The sequence below is a fragment of the Coregonus lavaretus genome (genome assembly GCF_964263955.1).
Source record: "Coregonus lavaretus genome assembly, chromosome: 14".
NCBI lineage: Eukaryota > Metazoa > Chordata > Actinopteri > Salmoniformes > Salmonidae > Coregonus > Coregonus lavaretus.
The window spans coordinates 17913042-17925078 of NC_140001.1; the positions used below are offsets into that span (position 1 = coordinate 17913042).

The 12037-nt window shown below is 43.8% G+C and overlaps 2 protein-coding genes across 2 annotated transcripts; both read left to right on the forward strand.

Moving 5' to 3' along the window:
* Positions 1 to 2: 2 nt before the first annotated feature.
* LOC311140952 (natterin-3-like) lies at positions 3 to 2166 on the forward strand (the record flags this gene model as incomplete). Its single annotated transcript, XM_084176211.1, has 2 exons — positions 3 to 117; positions 956 to 2166. The coding sequence occupies 2 exons, from the start codon at positions 3 to 5 to the stop codon at positions 2050 to 2052; spliced, it is 1212 nt and encodes a 403-aa protein (XP_084032337.1). The 3' UTR covers positions 2053 to 2166.
* A 432-nt stretch (positions 2167 to 2598) lies between these two features.
* On the forward strand, positions 2599 to 11554 carry LOC311140900 (putative peptidyl-tRNA hydrolase). The gene is made up of 5 exons (XM_084176173.1): positions 2599 to 3018; positions 10146 to 10369; positions 10509 to 10604; positions 10708 to 10753; positions 10983 to 11554. Exons 1-5 carry the CDS (start codon positions 2833 to 2835, stop codon positions 11247 to 11249), a joined length of 819 nt encoding a protein of 272 aa, XP_084032299.1. The 5' UTR covers positions 2599 to 2832; the 3' UTR covers positions 11250 to 11554.
* Positions 11555 to 12037: the final 483 nt, after the last annotated feature.

Genomic DNA, 12037 nt, shown 5'->3' on the forward strand with positions numbered 1-12037 from the left:
AGATGAGGCTGACTTTCCTGGTCGTCCTGGGAGTGCTGCAACTCTGCAGGCCAGTCTTCCTCTCAGACCCCCTGCTCTACACCTCTCAGCTGGAGGAGGGGCAGGATGCACCCATCAGTGAGTCTGATTATATTACACCAGAGGAGGCTGGTGGGAGGAGCTATTCCATTCCAGACATTACAATGAGCTCGTCCTCCTATAGCGCCTCCTACCAGCCTCCCCTGTATTACAGCCTATTACACAAACACGTTGATCAAAAACCTTCAACTGGGTCTCATAGTGTAAAAATGTTGTCTGAATATTCTCTACCAAACTAAATAATTGTATTTATTTTATTTATTTAACCTTTATTTTATCAGGGAGTCATAATGAGACCAAGGTCTCTTTTACAGCTGAACCCTGAATTACAGAAATGACAGAAAATACATGCATCAATATAAATACAAAATGCAAGCAGAAAGAACAACATTGTCATAAAAAAACACACATTCATCAGTAATAAGGTCCTCAATCAGCTTTCTGAATTGCCCTAGAGGCACCAAAACATAAAATTTAAGAAAATGTTGAAGATTGTTCCACAAATAAGGTGCAAGAAAACTAAAAGCTGATTTACCTAACTCAGTAGAGACCAAAGGAATTTCCAGAGTTAACCATCCCTGAGACCCGGTGTGGTAACTCGTATGTCTAACGTTTAGTAAAGATGTTAGGTACAGTAGGACTTTTTGTAAAAAGGCTTTATAAATGAAAACATAGAAATGTATCAACCTGCGTGACATCAAAGAGGGCCAACCAACTTTCTGGTAGAGAATGCAGTGATGAGTACTAAAATTGTTGCTCGTAATATTCTTCTTAACTAACTCATAATGAGTGAATGAAGCCAAAGAGGTTAGATTTCAACTCCACAAAAGATACTCCATTGCAACCTATGACCTTTGCTTTCTGTACTCCATCACAGAGCCCTGGCTCAACCCTCTGCTGGAAGATGTGGTCCCTGATCTGGACATCCACAGTCCATCCACACTGACAGAGACCTCAGATCTAGAGCCCCAGTTCCCAGACTCCCTGTTTATGTATGGGGAGAACGCCAACCTTAAATGGGTAAAATGGGAACAGTCCCTCCCTAATGGTGCTGTGGGCATCTACAACAGTTACACCGAACGACATGACTACATCTGCAAAGTCAACTGCGAAGCCGGCTTCTACACCGCAAGCAAAGGCAGTTTCTGCCAGTACCCCTATGCTGACAAGGAGCATTCATCCTCCAAGTTCGAAGTCCTGGTCAATGTGGACAACTTTGAGTTTGTGGAGTGGATCGAGGAGGAATATGGTGCTGTCCCCCAACATTCTGTCAAGACCTGCCAAGGCGTTGAGATATACGTCGGCAAGAACAAATACGGTCTGGGAAAGGTTGTGACCCAACATAAAGCCTTCTTCTTGCCTTGGGAGGGCGATGAGTACTGGTACAAGAGGTACCAGGTCCTGGCCATCAACAGGGACGCCTACAGCCAGCACATCTCTCACGTGGAGTATGCCATCGACCAGATCGAGCTGTTCAACCACCCTCCTGAGACCATGCAGTTTGTCAGGGTCACCAACCTGGAGTGCAGCAGTGTGGAGAAGAAGGTCTTGCTGGAGAAGACCAGCACTGTGGAGAAGACCTGGGACATTGGCAGGGAGAGCCGCAACAGCTCCACCACCATGACGGCCAAGGTGCCCATTATCAGCCCAGGCACCGTGGACTTCACCAAGGAGCAGACGGTGAGCTTCTCAGAGGGAACCACCATGGTGGAGTCTATCAGCCACTCCATCTCTGTGGAGCTGCTGGTCCCTCCCAACCACTCCTGTGCCGTGCGGATGGAGGGCAGGAAGATGACCGCCGACATCCCCTTCACGGGTAGGCTGAGCCGGACCTACCATAACGGAGACACCCACTGGACCACCATCATAGGCACTTATGATGGTGTGAGGGTGGGGGAGATCAATGCTGTGGTGGAGAGATGCCAGCCTGTCCCTGATGCCATACCCTGCTACCCCATTGAGACAGACTACTGAGACAGAAGAACTCTAGATGTGAGAACTTTAAACTCCAATGTGCCCGTGGTATATCCCTCCAGACACAACGTGAACAAATTATAACCCTTGTGTCACAATACCTTTTCATCAATAAACTGATATAACTCCATATTCAGATAAAAGAGCCAGTCAATTTAGTTTTGTGATCAAGAAAAGCATTTTTTCCCAGTGTAACTATTTTCCAGACAAAAAATATGATCTTGGTGCAACATTTTGTGTAACTTTTCTTGATTTACCTCATGTACTCCTGTAGGCTACATGCACATATAGTCGTATCATCATCATCATAATTTGTTTTAATGGCCTATAAGTGAAATATCATTTCAGCACAAAGTTACACAAGGCTGAAAGGTAAAACATCACTATATTACACTGTGCGTTTGCTATGAGTGTGTAGGCATGTATAAGTGCATTTATAAACCTCCTAGCTAGGTGGCGGTACGATTAAAAATACCAGACGTTGGTCACAATGAGCTCTCTCACTTCTCTGGCCACCAATCTCTTTGACTAATGTTTGAAGTTGCATGGCAGGTCTAGTTCAGTAACAGAACTACTCTTTTCCAACGTTTCTTCTTTTGTGTTCACAATTGTATTGATAAATTCGAAATGTCAACGCTATAAACATTTAAAATAGGTTTGTTTATAAATTAAGTGAAATGTCAGGAGTACATTATTGAATCCGAGATATTGATGGTCACAGACAGTAGCATATTGACACAACAAGATTAAAGTGTTTATGACATTGGCTCTTCTGCAGTCATGAGAAACGTCACTGTTGCTGGTAAACTTTGGTATTGTGTGTCACCATTTTTCAAAACGCTGTTGAAATTTGTCACAATGAGACGACTTTTATCGACAATGATAAACCGAGCGTTGCTGACTGAAGCCTTTCCACCAATAATGGACAGTGAAGCAGGAGTCCACACAAATGCTCGTCGGAGGCTGGTAAGTAAATTATTCAAGAAAGACTGCTGCACAAATGTCTTCTGGTCTAGTGCACTGCAGCCAATTGTCTTGCTCACAGAGTTTGATACGTAATAATCGTAGGTCTACCTCTTGTTGCAATGTTGCTGTTGGCATAGCAGCCCATCCCTACAATGTAATAATGTTGTAGGCGACAATGTAATACCACAGCGGACAGTGTGTCAACAGGGCGCATCGGATGCTGTACATGATGTTGTTCACAGTAGCCTACAATTTAGCAAACATCGCATTATTAACTGTTTATAAGTATTTGCTAATATTATAATTACAATTTATCTAAATGGAATTTAAATGTAGTGGCTTACCTAGTCAAAAGTTCCACAATAAGACACATTTAAAAGTAAATGTAATGTAGGAGTGCTACATTAAATGTACTTTCACATTTGTCTTACTGTGTTTGGTAGCCTGAGAGCACTCTATGTTTTAATGTTATAATACAAAAACGTTGCTCCTGGTTGTTATTGACTTGTCTGTCAATGAGTAGTCTAAGTCTACAGCTATATTCTCAAATTGATTAGCCTACCCCCTAGTTAACCAACAACTGCCTAAAAGTTAAACGAATTCTTAAAGGGAAATTTCCCAATATTTCTGCTTCATATTCACCATCTCCAGCACCACCGCAACATCAACATGTGTGAAAATTGCACGTTTCTATGTTTTGTAGTAAAAAAGATAGACATCATCGGTGTGCATCTTGTAAACTTAACCAATTATGAGTAGGCATTGCCTACTAATTGTCTACTAATTGGTTGATGTCATTGGAAACGCTAATCTTCCTTTTACTACAAAACATAGAAACCCACAATTTTTACATACAGTACCAGTCAAAAGGACACACCTACTCATTCAAGGGTTTTTCTTTATTTTTACTATTTTCTACATTGTAGAATAATAGTGAAGACATCAAAACTATGGAATAACACATATGGAATCATGTAGTAACGAAAAAGGTGTTAAACAAATCAAAATATATTTTATATTTGAGATTCTTCAAAGTAGCCACCCTTTGCCTTGATGACAGCTTTGCACACTCTTGGCATTCACTCAACCAGCTTCATGAGGAATGCTTTTCCAACAGTCTTGAAGGAGTTCCCATATATGCTGAGCACTTGTTGGCTGCTTTTCCTTCACTCTACGGTCCAACTCATCACAAACCATCTCAATTGGGTTGAGGTCGGGGGATTGTGGAGGCCAGGTCATCTGATGCAGCACTCCATCACGCTCCTTGGTCAAATAGCCCGTACAAATCAAATCAAATCAAATTTTATTTGCCACATGCGCCGAATACAACAGGTGTAGACATTACAGTGAAATGCTTACTTACAAGCCCTTAACCAACAATGAATTTTTTAAAGTGTTAAGTAAAAAAAATAAAAGCAAATAACTAAAGAGCAGCAGTAAAATAAAATAAAATAACAGTAGGGAGGCTATATACAGGGGGGTACCGGTGCAGAGTCAATGTGCGGGGGCACCGGCTAGTCGAGGTAATTGAGGTAATATGTACATGTGGGTAGAGTTAAAGTGACTATGCATAAATAATAAACAGAGTAGCAGCAGCGTAAAAGATGGGGGTGGGGGGGCAGTGCAAATACATTCTTTACATTTTAGTCACTTATCCATAGCGACTTACAGTTAGTGACTGCATACATTTTTTTCTTCCCATACTGGCCCCCCGTGGGAAACGAACCCACAACCCTGGCGTTGCAAGCGCCATGCTCTACCAACTGAGCTACACAGGGCAAATAGTCCGGGTAGCAATGATTAGCTCTTCAGGAGTCTTATGGCTTGGGGGTAGAAGCTGTTGAGAAGCCTTTTGGACCTAGACTTGGCGCTCTGGTACCGCTTGCCGTGCGGTAGCAGAGAGAACCCTCTGTAGCTCAATTGGTAGAGCACGGCGCTTGTAAGGCCAGGGTAGTGGGTTCGATCCCCGGGACCACCCATACATAAAGATGTACGCACGCATGACTGTAAGTCGCTTTGGATAAAAGCGTCTGCTAAATAGCGTATTATTATTATTATTATTATTATAGAACAGTCTATGACTAGGGTGACTGGAGTCTTTGACAATTTTGAGGGCCTTCCTCTGACACCACCTGGTATAGAGGTCCTGGATGGCAGGAAGCTTGGCCCCAGTGATGTACTGGGCTGTACGCACTACCCTCTGTAGTGCCTTGCGGTCGGAGGCCGAGCAGTTGCCATACCAGGCGGTGATGCAACTAGTCAGGATGCTCTCGATGGTGCAGCTGTATAACTTTTTGAGGATCTGAGGACCCATGCCAAATCTTTTCAGTCTCCTGAGGGGGCATAGGCTTTGTCGTGCCCTCTTCACGACTGTCTTGGTGTGTTTGGACCATGATAGTTTGTTGGTGATATGCACACCAAGGAACTTGAAGCTCTCAACCTGTTCCACTACAGCCCCGACGATGAGAATGGGGGCGTGCTCAGTCCTCTTTTTTTTCCTGTAGTCCACAATCATCTCCTTTGTCTTGATCACGTTGAGGGAGAGGTTGTTATCCTGGCACCACACGGCCAGGTCTCGGACCTCCTCCCTATAGGCTGTCTCATCATTGTCGGTGATCAGGCCTACCACTGTTGTGTCGTCAGCAAACTTTTAATGATGGTGTTGGAGTCGTGCCTGGCCATGCAGTCATGGGTGAACAGGGAGTACAGGAGGAGACTGAGCACGCACCCCTGAGGGGCCCCCGTGTTGAGGATCAGCGTAGCAGATGTGTTGTTACCTACCCTTACCACCTGGGGGCAGCCCATCAGGAAGTCCAGGATCCAGTTGCAGAGGGAGGTGTTTAGTCCCAGGACCCTTAGCTTAGTGATGAGCTTTGAGGGCACTATGGTGTTGAACGCTGAGCTGTAGTCAATGAACAGCATTCTCACGTAGGTGTTCCTCTTGTCCAGGTGGGAAAGGGCAGTGTGGAGTGGAATAGAGATTGCATCATCTGTGGATCTGTTGTGGTGGTATGCAAATTAGAGTGGGTCTAGGGTTTCTGGGATAATGGTGTTGATGTGAGCCATGACCAGCCTTTCAAAGCACTTCATGGCTACAGACGTGAGTGCTACGGGTCGGTAGTCATTTAGGCACGTTATCTTAGTGTCCTTTGGCACAGGGACTATGGTGGTCTGCTTGAAACATGATGGTATTACAGACTCAGTCAGGGACATGTTGAAAATGTCAGTGAAAACACTTGCCAGTTGGTCAGCACATGCTCTGAGTACACGTCCTGGTAATCCGTCTAGCCCAGCGGCCTTGTGAATGTTGACCTGCTTAAAAGTCTTACTTACATCGGCTACGGAGAGCGTGATCACATAGTCATCCGGAACAGCTGGTGCTCTCATGCATGCTTCAGTGTTGCATGCCTCGAAGCGAGCATACAAGTGATTTAGCTCGTCTGGTAGTCTTGTGTCACTGGGCAGCTCGCGGCTGTGCTTCCTTTTGTAGTCTGTAATAGTTTTCAAGCCCTGCCACATCCGACGAATGTCAGAGCCGGGGTAGTACGATTCAATCTTAGTCCGGTATTGACTCTTTGCCTGTTTGATGGTTTGTCGGAAATGTTCCGTATTGACTGACCTTCATGTCTTAAAGTAATGATGGGCTGTCGTTTCTCTTTGCTTATTTGAGCTGTTCTTGCCATAATATGGACTTGGTCTATTACCAAATAGGGCTATCTTCTGTATACCACCCCTACCTTGTCACAACAAAAATGATTGGCTCAAACGCATTAAGAAGGAAAGAAATTCCACAAATTAACTTTTAACATGGCACACCTGTTAATTGAAATGCATTACAAGTGACTACCTCATGAAGCTGGTTGAGAGAATGCCAAGAGTGTGCAAAGCTGTCATCAAGGCAAAGGGTGGCTACTTTGAAGAATCTCAAATAAAAATAACACTTTTTTAGTTACTACATGATTCCATATGTGTTATCTCATAGTTTTGATCTTCACTATTATTCTACAATGTAGAAAATAGTACAAATAAAGAAAAACCCTGGTGTCCAAGCTTTTGACTGGTACTGTATGTTGATGTTGGGGTGGTGCTGGAGATAATGAATATGAAGTTGAACCTTTTGAAATTTACTTTTAACCGTTTAATAATGAAAAGAGAATGTCTTCAAATTTAGACTTTTGCCCAGTGAGCTTTGCAGCCCAAAGGGCACTTAGCTATGTTAGGTTAAACAGGGAGCTAATGGCAAGTAAGGGACCTAACGGCTCCTCCTACGCCTAATGGCTTAAGTGGCTCTATGCCTCCTGCGGGCTGGGCGAGAGGTTGATCTGCATCTTCTGCCCACTGAGCACAGACTAGTTGAATCAACGTTGTTTCCACGTCATTTCAATGAAATTATGGTCCATAGCCTGCTGGTTTTCTGTTCTACTTGATCATTAATTGCTCCCACCTGGTGTCCCAGGTCTAGATCAGTCCCTGATTAGAGGGGAACAATGAAAAAAGCAGTGGAACTGGCTTCCAGGTCCAGAGTTGAGTTTGAGGGAACTAGGCTATATTTTGTAATGACTAGTACTAGTTAATAAAGCCCTGAGTAATTTCTTTTCTATCAGGGTTTATTGGGTTGGCCAAAGAAACAGAACACTATTTACATTTAAAAATAAATAGATCACTATTGCATCATGTCAGTGCCATTATGACATAAGTTTTGGTCCCCAGGCAATGCCTATAAAAGCGCGGGTCTAGCCGCTCAGTGGGTGTAACAATAATCATGGCCAGACGATCCACCTCTCGCCCAGTCCGCAGGAGGCGTAGAGCCACTCGGGCTGTGAGGTGCAGTAGTTGCGTTGGCAGGAGGAGACGTTAGGTACCTTAACAAAATGTGCACCCAGGGGGGGCCCCAGGACTGAGTTTGGGAAACCCTGCCTTAGCCAACTAGCCATCACCTACCTAGGTACAGTGCTGTGATCTTCTCTATTTTTGCATATTTTTTATACTGAATGTTATCAGATCTTCAACCAAAACTTAATATTAGATAAAGAGAACCTGTTTACAAATAACAACAACAGAAAATCTACTTATTGATTTAATTAACAACCAAATGCTTCCTGTAGTTGTTGATCAGTCTCACGTTGCTGTGGAGGAATTTTGGCCCACTCTTCCATGCAGAACTGCTTTAACTCTACAGGAAGCGTTTGGTTGGAGTCATTGCAGCTAAAGGTGGGACATCCAGTTATTAAGTGTAAGGGGGCAATTAATTTTTCACTTACTTTGTTTATGAAATAAATGATATAAGTATGGAATTGTTGTTATTTATTCACTCAGGTTACCTTTATCTAATATTAGGTTTTGGTTGAAGATCTGATAACAGCATAAAAAATATGCAAAAGTAGAGAAAAAACAGGTCAAATACTATTTCACAGCACTGTAAGTGTCCTTTGGGCTGCAAAGATCACTGGGGAAGGATTTCTAAATAAAAATGAGGGCTTTTAACTAACTTTGATGACTTTGTCTTTTTATTAATAGATGGTTAAGAGTTTGTTTTAGGTGTACGAGTTATGTTAATTAGTGCTATCTAGGCTTGCAGCGGGATACCAATCAGTCTGAGTTTGTTTTAGGCTGACGAGTTACAGGTAACTGCCAAAATAATGGAAACACTTGAGTAAATGAGGGATACAAAGTACACTACATGGCCAAAAGTATGTCCCTGTGGATGAAGGCATTGTCATCCTATTGGGTCATAGCCATGGTAGGCAAAATAATAGCCTGCCCAGAATTTTTAAACATGACGACCTAAGCATAATGGGATGTTAATTGCTTGGATGCACCTGCTTTCAACAATATACACTACATGACCAAAAGTATGTGCACACCTGCTCGTCGAACATCTCATTCCAAAATCATGGGCATTAATATGGAGTTGGTCCCCTTTGCTGCTATAACAGCCTCCACTCTTCTGGGAAGGCTTTCCACCAGATGTTGGAACATTGCTGCAGGGACTTGCTTCCATTCAGCCACAAGAGCGTTAGTGAGGTCGGGTACTGATGTTGGGCGATTAGGCCTGGCTTGCAGTTGGCGTTCCAATTCATCCCAAAGGTGTTCGATGGGGTTGAGGTCAGGGCTCTGTGCAGGCCAGTCAAGTTCTTCCACACCGATCTCGACAAACCATTTCTGTATGGACCTCGCTTTGTGCACGGGGGTATTGTCATGCTGAAACAGGAAAGGGCCTTCCCCAAACTGTTGCCACAAAGTTGGAAGCACAGAATCGTCTAGAATGTAATTCATTGTATGCTGTAGCATTACGATTTCCCTTCACTGGAACTAAGGGGCCTAGCCCGAACCATGAAAACAGCCCCAGACCAATATTCCTCCTCCATCAAACTTTACAGTTGGCACTATGCATTGGGGCAGTTAGCGTTCCCCTGGCATCCACCAAACCCAGCTTCGTCCGTCGGACTGGCAGATGGTGAAGTGTGATTCATTACTCCAGAGAACGCATTTCCACTGCTACAGAGTCCAATGGCGGCGAGCACATGGTGATCTTGGCCATGGAAACTCATTTCATGACGCTCCTGACGAACAGTTCTTGTGCTGATGTTGCTTCCAGAGGCAGTTTGGAACTTGGTAGTGAGTGTTGCAACCGAGGACAGGCGATTTTTGCACGCTACGCGCTTCAGCTTTCGGCAGTCCCGTTCTGTGAACCGTTGTTGCTCCTAGACATTTCCACTTGACAATAACAGCACTTACAGTTGACCGGGGCAGCTCTAGCAGGGCAGAAATTTGCCAACCTGACTTGTTAGAAAGGTGGCATCCAATGACGGTGCCACATTGAAAGTCACTGAGCTCTTCAGTAAGGCCATTCTACTGCTAATGTTTGTTTGTCTATGGTGTTTGCATGGCTGTGTGCTCGATTTTATACAGCTGTCCACATACTTTTGTGTATATATAGTGTATTTGACATTTGAAACAGGACTTTGTATTATTGTTAGTTAAAACCCTCATATCAGGTCAAATGTGTGGCTAAATTTACACAAATCGGTCCATTCTTGTGGGAGGAGATCACTGTACTCTCCAGTGGCGTTTAGAGAAATATAATATGCAAAGATGGAAAATAAGTATTTCTTGTCCTTGTGCAGGTTGTGGGACTGGGCAACCCTGGAATGAACGGTTCGCGCCACAGCGTGGGCATGGCAGTGCTCGAAGCACTTGCTGCCCGGCTTGGGTTAGCTGAAAGCTGGCATGGTGATAGGCACGTGTCTGGTGCGGTCATCGTATCTGACATCCAGGACATCCAAATCGTGCTTCTCCGACCACGACTACTGATGAACATGAACGGTGGCCAAAGCAGGTGTGGATTCTTGTGTCTACTTGATGTCTTTTGACATTTTATAAATTTTCAATTTTGACTGTCAGAGTAATTATGACAAAAGTGAGCTATTCCTACTGTAAATTCATTGTTCATGATATTGTTTTGTTTTAATGACCTTGAATCAAGCGAGCAAATACAGCATCAAGCCTGAGCACATCCTCCTGGTTCATGATGAGTTGGACAAGACCCTTGGGAAGCTTGCCATGAAACAAGGAGGGAGCGCCTGGTGAGTTGATTCCCAGACAGTTATCGGCATTAGTAATGATGCCATCTGACAACAATGTGATCCTCCCAACTTTGTGCTCCTTCTATATGTTGTTGATTGACAGGGGTCACAATGGTGTACGGTCCTGTGTTGAGTGTCTGCAGACTGATGTAAGTAGCTTTCCACACAGACAAATACTCTCCCTTCCCACATTGGGAGGAATTGAGAGATGACTGTTCCCTTTGACACATTTTGGGAAAGTGTTAGACAATCCAGAGAAATGTCATGTCTGTCAAAGGGAACTGGTGTCTTAAAGGGGAGGGGAGGGTAAGAGCAGAGTAAAAAGACACATTTATTTCTCAAGATAGACAAAGTACTATTCTATCTTGTGCCCTCCAGGTGATGCCCAGACTGCGTGTTGGGATTGGCAGACCATCGGGTAAAACATCAGTGCACCGGCATGTTCTGGGCCGCTTCTCTCAGGAGGAGCAGAAGATTCTCATCGGGGTTCTAGAACAGAGTGTGGACATTCTCCTCTCCCAGCTCACTGACAAGGAGGATGTGCAGTCCCCACTGTTGCCACCAGGAGGCAGACCAGCATTACAGACTGGGAAACAGAGGGTGTGCTCAATCTTTCCACCAAAGGACACAACTGGCCAGACATGAGACTGACAAGAGACTTTGACAGAGCCAGTGAAGCTATGACTGCACTCTGGGATAGTAGCTTTGCTGCTGATGAAACAAAGCTGCATCTTGCAGAAACATGAAAGTGTGAACATGTTTTTAATTATTGGGACTTTATTTATTTTCTGGTTTGGGATGTATGTGAAATGAATACAATGTAAGCACACTGCGTTTCAAAGACAAATAATGTACATATGCATAAGATAATCATTGCATATCTCCTAGAATGGTATAAATTCTACCACTTGTGGATGGCTTGTGGTGGTCTAATTATGTGCAAGGTCCAAGGAGAGACCAAGACTTGATATTACAATGATTAAACAATAAAACCATCATATCAATAGCGGTGAGAAAAAATGGAACTAGTGGTGAATGAACTGAGGTATAACCAGAGGGTTTCCTGATAACATAACCTATTCCACTCATGTTGCAGCCACTCCTGAAAGCTTCCAAAAGCCTCACATATTTTAAGCTCATTCTCTTTGCTGTATTTACTGGTTCAACATATTGATTCCATCCTTTAATTCTCAGCCTATAACCACACTTCATCAACGAGTGTTCTTAATGAAAAGTAGCAATTGGTCAAGAAGTGGAGCACCTCACCACAGTGAATACCAGAGCCCACAAAAACTGAGAAAAGAGCATATAAAAAGTACGTAAAGAGACAAGAGTGAGAGAAAGGAAAAGCGGTACAATGGGCCGAATAGATAGCGATGCAGGGCGAAAGAAAGGGCGGGGGAGAAAACAATGGGGGCCAAACATTGTAGGAT